The sequence below is a fragment of the Cnephaeus nilssonii genome (assembly GCF_951640355.1).
Source record: "Cnephaeus nilssonii genome assembly, chromosome: 6".
In the NCBI taxonomy this organism is placed as follows: Eukaryota; Metazoa; Chordata; class Mammalia; order Chiroptera; family Vespertilionidae; genus Cnephaeus; species Cnephaeus nilssonii.
The window spans coordinates 40775812-40797126 of record NC_137077.1 but is presented as its reverse complement, the minus strand read 5'-3'; the positions used below and the strand labels follow the sequence as shown (position 1 = coordinate 40797126).

General features: G+C 41.9%; 1 protein-coding gene across 2 annotated transcripts in view; it reads right to left on the bottom strand.

The window, feature by feature from the left end:
• CNTN1 (contactin 1) overlaps positions 1–21315 on the bottom strand; it is a gene marked incomplete at its 3' end in the record, with an annotated part of 284949 nt that overhangs the window by 40450 nt on the left and 223184 nt on the right. For both annotated transcript variants that reach the window (XM_079773428.1, XM_079773427.1), the window contains 2 exons: positions 19172–19330; positions 9531–9680 (listed from right to left, as the gene is read on the bottom strand). In XM_079773428.1, the coding sequence (XP_079629554.1) occupies positions 9531–9680; positions 19172–19330 (309 nt within the window). The remainder of the gene's footprint in view (positions 1–9530; positions 9681–19171; positions 19331–21315) is intronic.

Below are 21315 nucleotides of genomic sequence, written 5' to 3'. Positions count from 1 at the left end.
AAAGACAAATTACACATGAGATCCCCTCAATTATAATAACAACTAGAAGCCTGGTGCACGAAATTCATGCATGGTGGGGGGTTGTCCCTCAACCCAGCCTGTACCCTCTCCAATCTGGGACTCCTGGAGGGATGTCCGACTGCTGGCTCCCAACTGCTTGCCTGTCTGCCTTCCTGATTGCCCCTAACCGCTTCTGCCTGCCAGCCTGATCACCCCCTAACCACTTCGCTGCCAGCCTGGTTGATGCTTAACTGCTCCCCTGCCAGCCTGTTTGCCCCCAACTTCCCTCCTCTACCAGCCTGGTCACCCCTAACTGCCCTCTCCTGCAGGGTTGATCACCTCCAACTGCCCTCCCTTGCAGGGCTGGTCCCTCTCAACTGCCCTCCCTTGCAGGCCTGGTCCCTCACAACTGCCCTCCCTTGCAGGCAGAGTGCCTCCCAACTGCCCTCCCCTGCTGGCCATCTTGTAGTGGCCATCTTGTGTCCACATGGGGGCAGGATCTTTGACCACATGGGGGCAGCTATATTGTGTGTTGCAGTGATGATCAATCTGTATATTACTCTTTTATTAGATAGGATAGAGGCCTGGTGCACAGGTAGGGGCCAGCTGGTTTGCCCTGAAGGGGGTCCCGGATCAGGGTGGGGTTCCCTTGGGGCGTGGGGCGGCCTGAGCGAGGGGCCTGTGGTGGTTTGCAGGCTGGCCACGCCCCCTGGCAACCCAAGCGGAGGCCTGGTATCTGGAATTTATTTTCCTTCTACAATTGAAACTTTATAGCCTGGAGCGGAGCCAAGCCTCCTGCTGCTCCCTCTGGGGCGGCAGCCATTTCTGTGGCAGTTAATTCACCTTCTACAATTGAAACTTTGTAGCCTTAAGTGGGTGAGCCCGGCCAGGGTGTGCAGAAAGCTTTGCTTCCCCTGTTGCCGCCGGCAACCCTGGCCTGCTCTCTCAAGCTCCATTCTGCCGCCATTTGTTTGAATTTGTTTACCTTCTATAACTGAAACTTTGTAGCTTGAGTGGAGGCTTAGGCCTGCAATGGCTATGGAAAGCTTGGCTTGCTCTGTTACCTGGGAAACCTTGCTCTCTGTGGCTGTAGTCATCTTGGATGGGGGTTAATTTGCATAGTCACCCTGATTGGCTGGTGGGCATGGCTTGGCTGGTGGGCGTGGCTTATGTAGCAGAGTGATGGTTAATTTGCATATTACCATTTTATTATAATAACAATTAGAAGCCCAGTGCATGGATTCGTGCACTGGCGGGGCCCTCAGCCTGGCCTGCGCCATCTCGAAATCTGGGACCCCTTGGGAGATATCAGACTACTGGTTTTGGCCCAATCCCTGCAGGCCCACACCAAGCAGCAGGTGGCTGGGGAAGAGCCCGAGCCAGGGCTGGGCGCTGCACTGCTCCCGCTCATGCTGGGGAGAGGCTCATGCCTCCGCAGCTGCACTCGCCAGCCGTGAGCCCAGTGTCTGGGGCCCATTGGTGAGCTGAGCGGTGCTCCCACTGTGGGAGTGCACTGACCACCAGGGGGCAGCTCCTGCATTGAGCGTCTTCCCCCTGGTGGTCAGTGCACATGATAGCAACCGGTCGACAGGGCATAATGGTCACTTAGGCTTTTATATATATAGAAATCCTCACTGTAGCTGCAATAACCTATTTTACTGCCCTGATAACAACTGATTCAGTGCCATACAAATGTGCCAGCTTTATGCAGCAATGGATAGCAAAGTAAATTTGCCTCCCCAATCTTCATTTAAAAAATTTTTTCTGTGTCCTTTCATTTAATATGATTTTGAAAGATTAGATGTACTTTGTTGGAAAATATTTCAGAGCTCTTGGACTACCTAACAACTAACTGATGTGTTAGTTTTATACTTCAACCTACAAATAACTGTTAAGAAATGGTGCATATGCATTAACATAGGATAATGTTCCCCCAAGATATCTGGAAATATTAGAAATCTAATATCGTTTCTTGTGCTCCCACTTCCAATTCCTAAAGCTCTTCTGGAACGTTTCCCAATCAGTGACCCTCAACTCTCCCCAATCCCATCTTTTTCTATTAAAACTTCAGTTTTCAGTTTCCCTACTTTACTCTTTGCAATCTCTTCATCCTTAAAAGTCATCTTGTAATACTGTTTTCTACTTAGTCTCTAAGTCATCACACCCTTTCCTGTCACTAAACAGCAAGTAAGAATGAATAGATTATTGGTTTTTTTTTATTTTTTACTCCATAATCATGATTTATCAACCCATAACCTGTTTTCCATGTCATATTTCCGAAATCACTCTCCCCCAAAATCACAAAATTGCTTGTAACTGCCAAGTCCAATGGCCTCTTCTTTATTTTTTCTCCAATGACTTTCTCCTTAAAAGTCCTTCAGGGTAGGTGTTGCATTTTACTGGGTTTGGATACTGCATTTTACTGAAAGCTGTACTTCATTGGATTTGCATCTAATTGGAGTTGTACAGACATTAAGCATAGTTGTCCCTGCACTTGAGGTACTTGGAGACCAGCTACCCAGCTACATCAAAGCAAGCTGTTCATTTACCAAATTGCAAACCCTAACAAATAATTGTGATTCAAAGATAGATACTTCAAATGTCCTCCTAATATTAGCCACATAAATTCCCTGGTGAAGTATATACATTAATTGTTCATAAACAAAATGCATGTTTTTCTTCAGACTTGTAAAACTGTATCATGATTTCTTTTTCTGATGGAGAAATTTATCTGAAGTTGGAGAGATTTTAATACTTAACTGTCACCATATGAGTGGTAGAAATGAAATTAAATTCACAGATGTTAAAAGATAATCTCCTTGTAGCACTTTAGATAAAACTCAGATTGAAGGCTGGGATATTAAAATAACTTCTGGAAATGCTTTGAACCCCATAACTCATATTCTGAAGTTAAAGCTCTCCATGCTATAAAGAACATGCTGTGTTGTACTTAATGAATAAATCAAATTTTGTGTTTAACTATACATACAAGTATAGTGGTCAGAGGCAAATACTCTCAAAAATAACCCTCAAGAGTAACTTATTATACTGTAATTTATTTAATTAAATATTGCTTTCACCAAGACAAGTATTATTTTCCAAATGATTTCATTGTAATACTTTCTAGTATAACTAATATTAACCTTTTTATTTAGAACAGAGCTAAATAATGGAGTATATTTACATTATATTGAATATTTCTTTTTCCATTTTAAAATGTTTATCTTAAGCTCTTTTTAACATCCTTCGAATAACTAACTCAAGATTGATTTTCTCTTCAAAAGCTACCCATTGAACTCAGGATGCTTAAGTAAGACAAGCAAAAGCACAGAAATAAAAGTAACTATATGTCTTAATAGAGTGTTTTTATATCTTTCTTGGATAAATTATTGACAGTTTCCTCCATTTAGCTTTGAATGTGCAGTTGGAGTCTTAACTGCTAAGGGACAGTGTTCCACAGGTGGAAGTGACACATAGCCTTCACATCTGACATGAATCTGAGAAGAGAGCAGCTCAGAGCTCCCCATTAGCTTCCGGCCCTGCAGGACCAGGAGGTCTTGGCCAAATAGGGATTCCTTTCAGGGAAGTAAATCACCAGAAGCACAAAGAAGCTTATTTAACTTTGGGCTCTATGGCATTTAGCAGTGAACAAACTAGACATTCTCTTAACAATAAATCATTAAAAAAAGGATTTAAACAAATATTTAAGAAAAATACAGAATTTCTGAATTAATCATGAATAAACAATATTTATAATTTTACTGTGGAAGGTTAAAAATAGTGATGTTTTTTAACTTGTCCTTTTGCCATGATTTCAGTCTAACAGTGATCCCCTAATGCTGTTTATAAGAGTGCTTCTATATTTCTAAATATATCTTAAAAGAAATAGATCTAAAATATATCTTAAAAGAAAACCAAGCCAATGCCCTGGCTGGTTTTCTTCTTCTTTTTTTTTTTTTTTGCCCTCCTATGGAAAGAAACTAATGCTGCCAATTTTACTGTTAGATTTGAATGCTTAAATAATTTGAAAATAAGTACAATAGTCCCCCATTATCTATTCACTTTCCTCAGTTTCAGTTGCCAATGGGCATTTGTACTGCGAAATATTACATGGAAAATTCCAAAAATAAACAATTTGTAAGTTTTCTGTTTTGTTTTTTACAATTTGTAAGTTTAAAATTTTGCTCTGTTTAAAACTCTTGTTTAGAGTGCGTAGTGTGTAGTGAGATAAAACCTCTTGTTGTCCTGCTAGGACGTCAATCCTCCCTTTGTCCAGCATAAACACACAGTATGTACCACCACCCTCCCATTAGCCACTTCATAGCCTTCTTGGTTACCAAACTGTAGTGGTATGGCAGTGTTTGAGTTCAAGTAACCCTTTATTTTTTTTTAAAGAGACTCAAAATTATCAGATAAATAATGCTCTAGAGCCTAGAAAACCAAGGGGATTAAAGTCTTACATCTGCTTTTTTCTGTCTTTAAATACATATTCTTTTTGAAGAGGTATTAATAAAGTCAAATGAACTATATAATATTTGTATATTTAAATGAGAACAACTCTTTTTAATTCTTATGATCTCCTGGTCTAATGGTGGAACACACTGTTAACACACCAAATGTGTCCACCCTTTTAACATCAGTTCTTTTCCATAGTTGGTAAAAAAAATATACAGGCCAAGCCGAAACCGGTTTGGCTCAGTGGATAGAGCGTCAGACTGCGGACTGAGGGGTCCCAGGTTCGATTCCGGTCAAGGGCATGTACATTGGTTGCAGGCACATCCCCAGTAGGGGGTGTGCAAGAGGCAGCTGGTCGATGTTTCTAGCTCTCTATCCCTCTCCCTTCCTCTCTGTAAAAAATCAATAAAATATATTAAAAAAACATATATACAGGCAAAGATAGTTCACAATAATATGAAAGTCTTAGGAACTTAACAGGCTGAAATTATAAGTTTGTTTGTTTATCTAGTCTTTATTCTCAAACAGAATTTTTAAAAATTTCTTTCACATCTTTTTTTTTACAACATATTATTTATTTATTTAAATTACAGTTTACATTCCCTTTTTTCTTCTACACATAATTTTGAACACTGTGCTGTGTTAAGCACAAAAGATAATAATATGATTAAAATCTGATTACAGTCCTGAAGAAGCTCTCTTTTAGTATAAATTAAATAAGTACAACTAATTTAAATTAAATCTAAAAAAAATCCCTAATTCATACAAGTTTTCTCAATGAATAAAGCCCAGTTTAATGAAAGACTCATTTAGACCTTAGAAATGATTTTTGCACACCACACCTAATTGGATACTTAGATCAACACTTTGGAATAAGTACAGTTGACTCTTGGACAACATGGGTTTGAAGTGTTTCTTTTTTAATACATATTTTTATTGATTTCAGGGAGGATTGGAGAGGGAGAGAGAGATAGAAACATCAGTGATGAGAGAGAATCATTGATCAGCTGCCTCCTGCACACCCCTTACTGGGGATCGAGCCCACAACCTGGGCATGTGCACTGATGGGGAATCAAACCGTGACCTCCTGATTCATAGGTCGACACTCAACCACTGAGCCATGCTGGCTGGACTGAATTGCTTCTTTTAACCTATTTTATTACTAATGACAGTAACTAATGCTAACATATACCTTTCTAACTAAAAAATATATTCTCATCACCAGTCTTCTACTTTATCAAACATAACTCTTTTTTAAAATATATCTTTATCGATTTCAGAGAGGGAGAGGGAAAGAGAGATGGAAACATCAATGATGAGAGAGAATCATTGATTGGCTGCCTCCTGCATGACCCCCACTAGGGATCGAGCCTGCAACCTGGGCATGTGCCCTTGACCGGAATCAAACCTGGGACCCTTCAGTCCACCGGCTGATGTTCTATCCACTGAGCCAAACCAGCTAGGGCAAAACATATCTTTAAAAAGTTAAAAAATAATAATTAAATTAAATAACATAATAGCTTCATTAAATGTGAAATTAAAGCTCTGTATATAGTATGAAAGTGTTGATTCTGATATTAGGGTTTTTGCTTTTTTCCTTCTGGGGCTGATCAGGTAAATAAATGCCAAAGCTGTCAACCTCACCTGAATGCACTGTTTTAGGATATCAACTCACCAACTGCACCAGCAGATCTATTAGCTATGAGGACACGTCTTGCAATGACACATTACTTTGAAGGGAGCTTTTATCTCTTTCGTACAGTCAAAAATAATGGGTTCTAATGAATTACAAACACATCTTCTAATTCTTCATTTGGGAGCCATCCATTTTATAATGCACTTGTCTGAATCCAAAGAATATACCCAACTGTGCACTGTGATCTGAACATTAAGTAATTGGACAGATAAGGGCATGTGCTGCGTTAGATAATGCCACGTCTTTCAATCAGCATAATGAGGCAGGAGCGACCTTTCCATCAAGTGGAAAGAGGCTTTATTCCACATAACATCTGCTGGCATCTGCTGGAGTGTTGTTATAATGGGACATGACAAGACAAACATCCCCCTGTTTTAGAAAATATTTTTGTTTTCTTGCAAGGATGAAAAACGTAAGGGTCCAATTATATGTATATTCAATCTTTTGAAAGCAGGTTGAAAGTAAAATAAGTACAGAGAAAGTTGGTTAAATGTTATTATATTAAATATACAAAATGATTCCCTTAAGGTGATTAGAAATTAGATGAAATTAGATGATCCTCTATTATGCTTATAAAAATGGAAATATATTGCACAATAAGGTGATCAATTTCAGAGTAAATAATATTTTTATAAGCATATAAAAGTTTAGAAGAAGCACTAACAGCATAATAAATAAATTTTATTAAGTAAATATTATGTACTAGACAGTATTAACTATTTTTATTGCATGCCTTTATTTTTTATTTTTTACTAAATTTATTGGGGTGACATTGGTTAATAGGATCATATTGGTTTCAGGTGTACATTTCTATGATACATTATCTGTATATTGTATTGTGTGCCCACCACCAAAGGCAAATATTCTTCTATCACCATATATTAGGCCTCCTTTATTTTATACTAGAAGCCCAGTGCATGAAATTCGTGCATGGTGGGGGTTTCCCTCAGCCCGGCCTGCACCCTCTTGCAATCTGGGACTGCTCGCCTGCCTGCCTGCCTGATTGCCCCTAACCACTCTGCCTGCCTGCCTGATCACCCTTAACCATTTGCCTGCCTGCCTCATTGCCTCTAACCACTCTACCTGCCTGCCTGATCGCCCCTAACCCCTCTGCCTGCCTGATAACCCCTAACCGCTCTCCTGCCTGCCTGATCACCTCTAACCACTCGCCTGCCTGCCTGATCGCCCCCAACTGCTCGCCTGCCTTCCTGGTCACCCCTGACCACTCTGCCTGCCTGCCTGATTGTTCCTAACTGCTCACCTTCCTGCCTGCCTGCCTGCCTGATTGCCCCTAGCCAATTGCCTCCTGTCTGATTGCCCCTAACTGCTCACCTGCCTGCCTGATCACCCCTAACCGTCCCTTCTACCGCAGCTTTATCTGGAAGGTCATTCTGCCATCTGGTCTAATTAGCATATTATGCTTTTATTATTATAGATTATTATAGATTATTCCTCCCCTCTGGAAACCACTATACTGTTGTCTGTGTATGAGTTTTTATTTGTTTTTCTTGTTTGTTCGTTTGTTGCTTTCAGTTTTATATTCCACATATGAGTGAAATCATATGGTTATTGACTTTTTCTGTCTCACTTATTTCAATCAGCATGATATACTCAAGATTTATCCATGTTGTCGCAAATGACAGTATTTCATCTTTCCATGGACAGTTTTGTACTTCAGAAATGTGTTCAGATAACATGTAGTTTATATTATATTAGTAAAGAGATCACAGGGAAAAAATCAAGCTCAATGAGATTTTTAAAATGTGTATATTTGAAGCAAATATGTTATAATTTTTAAATGAAACAAGTTTACTTAGACCAACTTAATTACTTGATTATTTTTCTGTTTCATTTTGAAATGAATATTTGTTAAATCAAATTAAGTGCATTATCATTATATGGTTAAATCCTCTAGTCAGATCATATCTCAGTTTCTTTTCTTTTCTTTCCTTTTTTTTCAGAAAGGGCAACTGTGTTTAGTCCATCACAACAGAAGCCTCTATTACAAACATAGGAAGCTCTAGTGAATAAAAATAAAAACCAAACACAAGGATCCTGGCTACGTGGTATCTGTGATCTGTAAGACATCAACTTATATTACCTCTATATCCTAAAGAGATTTCTGTGAGGTAGAGAAAAGGGAACAACCCTGTTTATTTTAAAACAACAAAAGGTAGTATTTAAGTTATATTTACTTTCACAGTTAAGGATTAAATCTAAGCTTCTGCTAGAAGTCTAATAACATCTCATATAAATGGATGCATTTTTAAGAGTGAAAATAGTGCAGATCAGTATGCTAGTGTTTTCTTCCTTTATTATAGCATCATCATTTTTTATCTGGTAAATTACATGAAACTTTAAGGGATCAATGGAAATCTTGTGACTGATTTGGTTTTAAAAACTACAGACTAATTCTATTTAGAAGTTAGGTCAAGGAATGAGGTAGCCAGAAATGTGTATAAGTGATATTAAGATATCAAAGAAGAAATCTAATGGTAGTCTGTCATCCATTTAAAATCTCCCAAATAAAACACTGAAAATAAAATTTTGGCAAAGCATAGTAAAAATAAGCAAACTCAGAGAGCCTACAAAATATTTTCTTTTTCAGAGACAGGGAATAATAGAAAAATAGCTATTATTAGAATAAGTACAATATTTTTGCCTCGTAATGCAGGGGAAAAGAAAATAGAGTGGAATCCTTCTTGTACTGAAGGCTTCTTAAATACAGTTGGTATTTAGCTTAAAAAATGTGAACCTACATTGAAAGAACAGCCAAGGTTGAGCTGTGATGAAAGAGCATAGTTAGAGTGACTCCTAATATTTAAAAAGCAAACAACACACTGTAGCTATTTCTCAGAGATGCTGTGACTCTCCAAGTGGTATAGATCTGAGAAGTCCTCATCACATCCTCTCCACTCCTCGCTCCCCCTATCCTCCCTGCCCACACCGTCCATCCAACTATAAATGTGTTTGAGAGACACACAAAACTGTGACACACAAAACTGGGAACCTTCTAAATCATATTACATCAATAGTCTGCCTGGTTAATATTCACAATTTATATTAAAGTTTATATTCTAAATACCAATTCCACTTAAGTGGTCTCCAGTGGCATATACAGTAGTTTCAATTTACCTCTTCCCCTATGTTAATTATGTAAAAAAATTCTTAAACTTCATCTTTCTTTTCTTTTTTTTCTTTTTTTTTTTTTGAGGGTCTTGATATAAAATACACACACTTGTGTCAAATACATATACACAGAGTTTGGATGAATCACTTACCTCAGAGCATGATTTCTTTCCAAATACATTCAACTATATATTAAAGTGGCATTGTATATATAAGTCTTCTAAACTTTAAAAAAGCTTCTCTTACATACCAGCACCATCTGTTCTAATTTTGTTTGACGGTATACTGGGCTCTCCTATACCCAATGTGTTGGTTGCTACCACACGAAACTCATATTCCATCCATGGTATTAAATCAACTGCTTTTGCCGCTTCCATATTTCCTTCAATAATTGGGGGATCTAAATAAAATGAACATTAAATAGAGAATATTATTTGAAGAACATCACCTTTATAATACCCCATTTTTATTTTACTATTTAAAAAATCTTTATTGTTGAAAGTATTACATTTGTCCTCTTTCCCGCATGAACCCCTTCTAGCCTGCCCTTGACCACCCCACCCCCACCTCAGGCCTTCACCACCCTATTGTCTGTGTCCATGGGTTATATTATATATATATATATACCAGTTCTTTGGTTGATTTCTTCCCACCCACCAACCCCTGCCATCCCTCTGAGATTCCGTAGCCTGTTTTACTATTTTGAGAAAATGTCATGTATTTCATTGGGTTGAAGTGAAAATAAAAACAAGGAATGACAAACTGTTAAGTTCAAGGAAGTAAGAGGAGAGGTCATTAATAAATAATAAACTACAAAGAGTAATATGCATATGAATAATCTATTTACCAAGTCTAGGGTAGCAGGTTTGACTACCTCCCAGGTCATGCCAGTGCTGGTAGTCCACAGGCTATACCTTGAATAGCAAGGAGTTGGAGTTGTATCATCAAGGTAGAATCTAGAAAGGTTTTCTGAGGCAAGGGTACAATTGAGGCAGTTAAAAATTTAATGGACTGTCTCTGATGTAGAGTATAGGTAGTGAATTATTCATTACTAGGGCACCTATATGTTGATTAGTTGGTTTTTTAGATTTATACACAAGTCATTTGGGGCAGAGATGATAAATCCTATATAATAAAAAGGTAATATGCAAATTGACCATCACTCCAACACACAATATGGCTGCCCCGATGTGGTCAAAGATGGCTGCCCCCATGTGGACACAAGATGGCCACCACAAGATGGCCAGCAGGGGAGGGCAGTTGGGAGGGACCAGGACTGCAAGGGGGGGCAGTTGGGGGCAATCAGGCTTTCAGGGGAGGACAGTTAGGGATGACCAGGCCTGCAGGGGAGGGCAGTTGCGGGGGACCCAGGCCTGCAGGGGAGGGCAGTTGGGGGGGACCAAGCTGGCAGGGGAGGGCAGTTAGGGGCAATAGGGCCTGCAGGGGAGGGTAGTTGGGGGCAACCAGACCAGCAGGGGAGGGCAGTTAGGGGTGACCAGGCCTGCAGGGAATGGCAGTTTGGGGGGTGGGGGGGTGAACCAGGCCAGCAGGGAGGGCAGTTAGGGGCAATTGGGCCGGTAGGGGAGAGCAGTTAGAGGTGACCAGGCTGGCAAGGGAGGGCAGTTAGGGTGATGGGGCCAGCAGGGGAGAGCCATTGGGGGCGACCAGGCCTGAAGGGGAGGGCCATTGGGGGTGACCAGGCCTGAAGGGGAGGACAGTTAGGGGCGACCAGGCCGGCAGGGGAGGGCAGTTAGGGGCAATTGGGCTGGCAGGGGAGCAGTTAGGCGTCGATCAGGCTGCCAGGGGAGTGGTTAGGAGGTGATCAGCCTGGCAGGCAGAAGTGGTTAGGGGCAATCAGAAAGGCAGGCAGGCGAGCAGATAATATCATCCTGGATTACTTAGATGGGCTCTAAACCTAGTGACAAGTGCCCTTATAAGAGAAACACAGAGGAGGGAAACATAGAAGAGCAGGATACAATGTGATGTGGCCACATGCCAAGGAACATTTGGAGCCACTGGTAGCTGGAAGAGACAAGGAATGTATTCTTCCCTAGGGCCCTTGGAAAGGGTGTAGCACTGCATGCACTTTGATTTTGGACTTCTAACCTCCAGAACGGTGAGAGAGTAAATTTCTGTTGTTTTAAGCCACCAAGTTTGTGGTTATTTGTTATGGCAGCCACAGGAAACTAATGCAGAAGTTTAAAGGCAGAAGTTGGTGGAACTGTTTGAGATTTTGTAATTTTATGAGATTGGGGAATCCAAGTGTAAGTGTGATAGAAGTCTGAAAGAGTCAATCTGATCCTCCCTTGATTGCTCTGTTGCAAAACCTCAGCACTATTTACATGCCCGGAGAGTGGAAACGTCGATACTATTCCAAAGGGTTCTCTTGGCAAGGGCATGGTGTTCTCATGGTGAGAGTTGCAATGGGACTTTTCCAAGCAACTGGCCAATCAACAGGTATAGGCAGGTGTAGGCTGGGTCAGAACAGGAAGAACCAGATGGATGTGCAGTGGAGACTGCAGCTGATGGACTGATTTGAGCACTTGTGAGAATCCAACATGAAAATACCCCCCCAAAAAATGGAAGTTCAGAGATATGTTCAAGGAGTAGAAAGTCATACTTGACCACAGAAAATATTTGGAGAAATGGTGAGAGATAAAGTAGTAAAAGTCAACTGGGGTCATTTTGTGGTAGCCTTTGTATTCCAGGTGAGAAGTAAGGCCAGTGACTTTACTAGTAATGACTACAATGGAGAAAGGAACAATAAGCAAAAGGCCTTGGAGTCCCTAGCATGAGATGATACACCTCAGTGGGAAACCCTTGGACCAGTGATGCAAATAATGCTTTCAAGAGGGGAAACAGGAATGGATGTTAGGAAGAATGTATCCTCTGAATTATTAGGAAATAATTTGATATCTATAAGATTAATATTCTCAACCAGGATTTCTAAAGGTGTGAACACTGCTCTTTTTAGAACAAAACCAATTACAATAATTATATATATATGAAATTTTATTTCAGTGAGGAAGGGAGAGGAAGAGAGAGATAGAAACAGCAATGATAAGAGAGAATCATTGATTGGCTGCTTCTTGCACACCCCACACTAGGGATCGAGCCACCAGCCTGGGAATCAGACTGAGACCTCCTGATTCATAGGTTGATGCTCAACGACTGAGCCATGATGGCAGGGCCAATAGTTCTTGTTTATATGCATTAACATAAGTACTTATGGGAGTATAAATATCTCAAACAAACATGTTTTTAGTATCCTATATAATAAAGCCTAATATGTTAAGTGCCCAGTCATCCATGCAACCAAAGTGTAATATACCAATGATATGCTAAGGCTGCTCAACCACTTGTTATGATGTGCACTGACCACCAGGGGGCATATGCTCAATGCAGAAGTTGCCCCCTGGTGGTCAGTGTGCTCCCACAGGGGAAGCGCAGTTCAGCCAGAAGCCAGGCTCATGCCTGGCGAGTGCAGCAGCGGTGGCGGGACCCACTCCCGCCTCCACCGCAGCACTAAGGATGTCCAACTGCCGGCTTAGGCCCACTCCCCACGGGCTCCTGAACTGTGAGAGGGCACAGACTGGGCTGAGGACTCTCACCCCAGCCACCCCAAGTGCACAAATTCTGTGCACGAGGCCTCTAGTATGTTTATAATATTCACCCAATAAAACTATATATATAAGAAGTAAGGAAAAGAGCAAAAACATGACTAACATATATCAATTAAATAATGTGTCTGGAATTTAAAGTGGATCTTCTATCTGGCTTGCTTTTCTTTAACCAGATTGTAACAGGAGTTTTGATCCACACCACATCAAGACAATAGGATTTAAATCTTGTTTTCTCTCTAACTTATTCTCAGCTCCAATCTTGAGGTAGGTAGCCCATATAATTATTACAGCTGGAATGTCAACACTGGTAATATCCATAAAAGGCCCACAGACAAAATATTTCTTCTGCTTCATCCTCATTCGTTCATTTGTAGCTATCATTTGAGGACATATACATGTTTTACCTCTAACACACTTTTTTGTTTTGTTTTGTTTTCTTCTGAGGCTTAATATCCCTATAAATGGATGTTTACCTCATGCACTCTTCTCTGACCCCTTCAGCCCTGGTAGGACCAGTTGGGTACATTTCTTTTCCTAACACCACCCCACAGACAAGCTGGGAAGGGAGCTAGGTTTACTTTGGAAGCAGATTCATGCCTCAAGCCAAATGCAAGAGCAAAATAGTCAGGAGCAGAGAGACTTTGTGTCCCTTCCCTTCAGCCAAATTCCTCACAACCTGATTGCTATTCCTAGAGTCAGGAAGAGCGGAGAGTACTTTGTACAATAAAGGAAAGTACTGTGAATCAGGAATGTGGTCTCAACATCCAGATTTGTTACTGGTGAGTTCTGAGTGAGGCCAATTTTTATAGAAAATCTCAATTAAAAAAATCAGATCTTAATAGAAACAAAAACATATATACACACAGTGTTCACAATCTGTGGAACACATAAAAAGTGTAACATACATGATACATGTCAATAGAGATCAAGGGGAGAGAGAGAGAGAGAGAGAGAGAGAGAGAGAGAGAGAGAGAGAGAGAATGAAATATCTAGGGAGAAAATGACTAAAAATTTCCAAAGTTGAAGGAAGATAACTCAAAGATCCAAGATGCAAATAAACCTCATCAGGGTAAGTATATTCCCATACAGCGTAAAAGCAACTATAAAGAAATATTGAAAGTAGCTAAAGTAAATGGACACACTAAATGCAGGAATATAAGGTTAAGAACAATAGTTACTTTCTCATCAGAAACAATGCAGGCAAAAAGACAAAGGCACAATATTTTTAAAGTGCTTCTAATAAAAAGCAACTTTGAGTTTATATTCAAATAATATCACTTAAAGATAAAATGAAAGACACAACTTTCAGTAAATAACATAAAATAAAAACTGAGGATAAAATAGAACTTCCTTAACCTGATAAAGAGTATCTAATATGACATATTTAAAGTACTAAAAGAAAAAAAAAAATACTGTCAACCAAGGCTGTTATATCTAGTAAAACTCTTTTAAAAGACAAGGTCAAATAAAGACATATCCAGATAAGCAAAAACTGAGAGAATTGGTTGCTAGCAGACCTACCTTAGAAGAAATAGTAAATTATTCAGGCTGAAAGCATTTGACCCCAGAGAGTAATTTATAAAAAAAAAAAATATCCCTATGCATAAGGAGCACTGGTAAAGGTATTATGTAATTATAAAAGATAGTATAAATACATATTTCTCCTTTTTTCTTCTCTTATCTGACTTTAAGGCCATTGTAGAAAACCATATTTACCTATTTATCTATGTATATGCTTATTTATCCATATCCATATATGGATAAATATATACATATATACTTATATCTATGTGTATATAAACATATGTGTGTCTTATGCTAAATAAAATTGTGTAAAAATAAATAAATTTGTGTTGCTGGGGCTATAGCATTTAGAAATGTAAAATATTTGACAATAACTTAAAGGGTCAGGTTTAAAACAAAGTTGTATTAGAATAAGAAAATAAACTCAAATTTATAGGAAACAATGAGAGGTACCAGAAATGGTAAATAAAAAGGTTAACATAACATACTCTAAAAATATATGCTTGCTTTTATTTCTTTTCTTTAACTGCTTTGAAAAACATTAAAATTATAGAATGCAAAGATTTTAGCAGGAGATCATCAAGTTTGTAATATATATATGCAATATGTATAACAATAATATATAGCATATAGAAGGGGTAAAATAGAATAGAGCTATCTAGGCTTAACATTTCAATGTCTCACCAAATGTAAGTTAGTTAAAATATGAAATCTATTCTGATAAGTTCAGTTGTACCTGGTAAGCCCTAGAGTAGCCCATTAAGGATATCCATATTTATACTAGAGGCCTGGTGCACAGATTCATGCACTGGTGGGGTCCCTCAGTCCAGCCAATCAGAACCATGGAGGGCTCCAGGGCATGCCCAGCCCATCTCGCCCCGTCCTGATTGGCTGGACCCCAGCAGCAAACTAACCTGCCAGTCAGAGCGTCTGCCCCCTGGTGGTCAGTGCGCAACATAGTGACTGGTCAAATGGTCGAATGAACGGTTGGACACTTAGCATATTAAGCTTTTATTACATAGGATATCCCCATATCTATCTATTTACTATCTATCTATCATGAATATTATTAAAATTAAAATATTAATCTATAAAACACTCATTTAATGCAAAAGAAAGCAGTAAAGAAGGAATAAAGGAACAAAAACAATTAAAACATTTGAAAAATAGGTATAAATCAAACTATTGAATAACAACATTAAATGTTAATGGATTAAAGAATCCAATAAGAAGGCAGACATTATCAGACTGGATAAAAAACAAGATTGAACTATATGATGTCAACAGAAAACATAGTTTAGATTCAAAGATACAAAGAGGTTGAGACTAAGAAAAGATATAAAAACAGGAACTGTGAGAAAGTTAGGGTAGCTATATTAAAATAAGAATAACTCTATTTAAAATTCTTCTCCTGTCTACATTGTATATGAGGTCTGTCTTGAACAAAATGTCATTATGAGACAAATGACTATATATTTATACATAGTACTATGCTCACAAGCATAATTAAATAAAATATTTTCATCCCTTTCAAATTCATTTGAACTTTCTATGTATATATGGAGGATCATTTAATACTAACATATATCATAAACCCTTGTAACAGACTGCAAGTTTATATTTGGTTCATCTCTCATGATAGGAGGAAATTATCAAAGGAGAGTACATTTAAATTAAAGCCTCTCAGTGATCAATACAAATAACTTCCATTATGTTAAGGAAAGCAAAAATAAGAACAGGCTTAGAATATATTGGGGTTCATTCTTTTCTCAATTTTTAATAGAGAGAAACATTTAATTCAACACTTTTGTCTTTTTTTTTTCCCATGGGTGAAACTGAGCCCATATTTCTATGTATCTTCTTCATGTACCTAAAGGAATTTCTGACAACCACAAGTTTGTTTTAAAATATTGTCAAAACTGATAAACATACTTTATTGAAAGGATGCTCTATCTTCATTGATGCTACAGGAGAAAATAAACAATGTGATATTGTAATCTAGTCAAGAGAAATGGCCATGGTAATAGTTATAGACAATGGAAGATACCCATCTATTTATTTTTTCCTGATCGACTTTTAGGAACTCTTAATATCTTACCTTATAATAGAGAAACATGCAAATTGACCGCACCTCCGCTATGCCCATGATTGGGCCAGCGGAGGCTGAGGGCGGGACTCCGGGTGGCCTGTCGACCGTTGATAAAATCAAGATGGCGGTGCCCAGTGGCCACGGCTGAGCCGCTGCTCCCCTGGGGTGCCTGGGGTGATCGGCACCCCGGGGGGCGTGCCCGCGCCCGTGACCGCTCCCTGGGGGTGCCTGGGGTGATCGGCACCCCGGGGGGGCGTGGCCGCGCCCCTGCTGCCGCTCCCCGGGGGTGCCTGGGGCAATCGGCACCCCGGGGGGGCGTGGCCGCGCCCGTGCTGCCGCTCCCTGGGGGTGCCTGGGGTGATAGGCACCCGGGGGGGCGTGGCCACGCCCGTGCAGCTGCTCCCCGGGGGTGCCTGGGGTGATCGGCACCCCGGGGGGCGTGACCACGCCCCTGCAGCTGCTCCCCGGGGGTGCCTAGGGTGATCGGCACCCCGGGGGGGCGTGGCCGCGCCCGTGCCCGCTCCCCGGGGGTGCCTGGGGTGATCGGCACCCCGGGGGGGGGGGCGTGGCCGCGCCCCTGCTGCCGCTCCCCGGGGGTGCCTGGGGCGATCGGCACCCCGGGGGGGCGTGGCCGCGCCCGTGCTGCCGCTCCCCGGGGGTGCCTGGGGCGATCGGCACCCCGGGGGGCGTGGCTGCACCCGTGCTGCCGCTCCCTGGGGGTGCCTGGGGTGATAGGCACCCGGGGGGGCGTGGCCACGCCCGTGCAGCTGCTCCCCGGGGGTGCCTGGGGTGATCGGCACCCCGGGGGGCGTGGCCACACCCGTGCAGCTGCTCCCCGGGGGTGCCTGGGGCGATCGGCACCCCGGGGGGGAGTGGCCGCGCCCGTGCTGCCGATCCCCGGGGGTGCCTGGGGCGATCGGCACCCCGGGGGGGCGTGGCTGCGCCCGTGCTGCCGCTCCCTGGGGGTGCCTGGGGTGATAGGCACCCGGGGGGGCGTGGCCACGCCCGTGCAGCTGCTCCCCGGGGGTGCCTGGGGTGATCGGCACCCCGGGGGGCGTGGCCACACCCGTGCAGCTGCTCCCCTGGGGTGCCTGGGGTGATCGGCACCCCGGGGGGGCGTGGCCGCGCCCCTGCTGCCGCTCCCCGGGGGTGCCTGGGGCGATTGGCACCCGGGGGGGCGTGGTCACGCCCGTGTAGCTGCTCCCCGGGGGTGCCTGGGGTGATCGGCACCCCGTGGGGGGCGTGGCATGGGGCGTGGCCGCTCCCCGGGGGTGCCTGGGGTGATGGGCACCCCGGGGGGGCGTGGCATGGGGGCGTGGCCGCTCCCCGGGGGTGCCTGGGGCGATCTGCACCCCGGGGGGGCGTGGCCGCGCCCGTGCCTGCTCCCCGGGGGTGCCTGGGGTGATCGGCACCCTGGGGGGCGTGGCCGCGCCCGTGCCCGCTCCCTGGGGGTGCCTGGGGTGATCGTCACCCCGGGGGGCATGGCCGCGCCTCTGCTGCCGCTCCCCGGGGGTGCCTGGCGCGATCGTCACCCCGGGGGGCGTGGCCGTGCCCGTGCTCGCTCCCTGGGGGTGCCTGGGGTGATCGGCACCCCGGGGGGTGTAGCCCTGCCCATGCTGCCACTCCTCGGGGGTGCCTGGGGCGATCGGCACCCCGGGGGGCGTGGCCGCGCCCCTGCTGCCGCTCCCCGGGGGTGCCTGGGCGATCGGCACCCCGGGGGGGCGTGGCCGCACCCGTGCCGCTGCTCCCCAGGGGTGCCTGGGGCGATCGGCACCCCGGGGGGCGTGGCTACGCCCCTGCCATTGCTCCCCGGGGTTGCCTGGGGAGATCGGCACCCCGGGGGGGCGTGGCCACGCCCGTGCCGCCGCTCCCCGGGGGTGCCTGGGGCAATCGGCACCCCAGGTAGCGTGGCATGGGGGCGTGGCCGCTCCCTGGGGTGCCTGGGGCGATCCGTGTGAGAGGGATGTCCAACTGCAGGTTTAGGCCCGATTCCACAGGGATCGGGCCTAAACCTGCAGTTGGACATCCCCCGAGGGGTCCCATATTAGAGAGGGTGCAAGCTGGGCTGAGGGACACCCTCCCCAGTGCACGAATTTCGTGCACCGGGCCTCTAGTAAGAAAATAAAACAGTTGAGATCCAAAACTTCTTGAAAAACAATTTTTGAGAAAATTCAACCCAGGGAAGATCATTCTCAGAATGGAAAGCGTTATAGTGGTAAGATTTGGATGCTTAAATTAATATTTATGATCAATGTGGCTTTTTTATAATGCAGAACTATAGTACCTACATAATTGAAAAATGGGTCATAAATAATAAGCTATAAATTCCTTTTGAGAGAAAGAAAGGGGGTGGGGAGAGAGAGAGAGATAAGGGGAGAGAGAGAGACTTCTCAAAGAAAAGAAAACCAGGAGGCCTCTCTTTGCTTTCCTGTTATAGATTTAGACATTCAGCTTTTTCTCCAATAACTTTAAAATATTTAAGTTCCTTGTGTTGTTTCTTTTCACTATCAAAGCACTGGGATTTTTTTAAAGCTTAACAATAAAAAAGGCATTTCTGGGTAGATAATAAAATTCTTAAAATGTCCAGGATTTTGCTTTTTATAAAAGTATTCATTTAAAAATATGCTACAGAAGAATTGGACAAATAAAACTCACCAGTCTTTGCATCTTTCCAGTCATCTGAAAGAATAGTCTTGGTCTGGATAGTATATTTAGAAATAGGACTATGATTGTCTGAACCACGGCTCCAAGTAAGAGCCACCGAAGTGGCTCTGATGTCTTCTATTCGCAGACCGCCTGGAGGGCCTGGAGGGCCTGGAATGAAAAGTTGGGTAATGAATCAATGAATCCCAAATAGTGAATTTAGCACACATTCGAATACAAACATGTCATCCTTGCAAATAATCTAAAGATATAACCAGTGTTGCCACATTCCTTTTAAATATAAAGCATAAGAAGTGATAATGATAGTATTTATGGTTTTCACTAAATGATTTCATTTGTCTCTTTTTGATAAATGCTGTCACTTTAAAATATCATTATTATTCAGGATACATATGATACTGTTTGAAACATAAAACACAATTTGCATCAATGGGACTTAATACAGACTGTAGCATAATGAGAATGAATGAACACTTGCTCCATGCATGAATCACAGATGATAGTACAATTCAGTCCAAACATGAGAATAGTCAAATATTTCATTCCGCTTCCCAAAATGGAACAAATACTTTTTTTATAACCCTAAATATTATAGGTAGTTTATTTTCCTTGGAGTAGAAATTTCTGGGAATGATGTTATGCATTATTTTGGGTAATACATTTATACTGGTTTTGTAATAGGAATATAAATATTTCTATTTTTATAAAATGTAGAAAACGGTCAGAAAACATCAAATTATATAATATAGCATCTTAGGAAAGAAGAATTATTACTAAAATAGATTTTTATAGATGATTCATAACTCAGTACAAATATTATTCATTTATCCTCTAAACTGTGAGAACTATGCTGGGTGGTAGAAATGAAAAGATAAATGAGACATAGCTTTGGGGTTTCAAGTACTCTTTGTCTTGAAAGGGGTGAAATGAACCAGCAAACAAATAGCTATAACAGAAAGTAGTAAATGCCATAATAATGGTATACAACATCCTTATTCTTGCCTTAGGTTTTTGTTTGTTTGTTTGTTTGTTTGTTTGTGTTTTTTTTAAAATGGCTTGGCCAGTGTGGCTCGATGGTTGAGTGTCCACCTAGGAACCAGATCACCTTTCAATTTGGTTCAATTCCCTTTCAGGGCACATGCCTGGGCTGCAGTCTTGATCCCCGGTGTGGGGTGTGCAGGAGACAGCCTACAAATGATTCTCTCTCATCACTGATGTTTCTATCTCTCTCCCTCCCTTCCTCTCTGAAGTAAATAAAACTATGTTTTAAAAAATGAGAAACATGTCTTTTAAGTGGTGCAGTGGCATCCATCACTTACAATGCCAAAGAAGTTTCTCAGTTATTGGAGAGCTCCTCTCCTTGAATAGACATTTCAGGAAGTGGCATCACTTATGTTCTTTGCACCAGAAAGACCATCCCCAGCGGAATTAGGCGTGACAAATACAATAATCAACAACTTTGGTAAAGTGGACCCTTCACTTTTTCATATTGAGTAGAGACATGTTTTTGTCTTTTAGCTAAAAATAAATACCTTCCTATTTATATATCAGATCAGATGCTTAGCCTACATGACTGGCCACTTTTTCCCCATATGGGCTTTGGTCTTTGCAAAGGTATAGACAACAGCCCAAACCTTCACCAATTTCTGTGTGGTTGGTCTCAAGGAGGAAGATGTGTGTGTTGATCAACACAAATGCATGAATAGTAATAGTAAAATAACACAAGACACCCCCCATTCATGGTAAGAAATTTTATTACTTGGGAACAAATATAATAAAAGGTAAAGTTTTATTAATGCATAATTAGTAAGAGTGAATTTATACTTCTTAATATTAGCTAAAAATAACAATAACACACCATCCAAAATAAATGAAAATAGACACATAAATAATATAGAACAAATCTGGCATTCGTGCTCAGAAAGAACACAGAGCATGTTTTACGTGTAGAAACCACATTGCAATATAGTGCACACTCATGATCAGAACCAAAAAATTCTTTACTTTACATAAAGCATTATCCCAACTCAATTACCGCGTGTTCTTACTATTAAGTCATCAACCATAGGCAAATAATGGAAATATCTTTATATGCAACAAAGATCACACACATTTTAGAGTTCACTTAAGCCAAA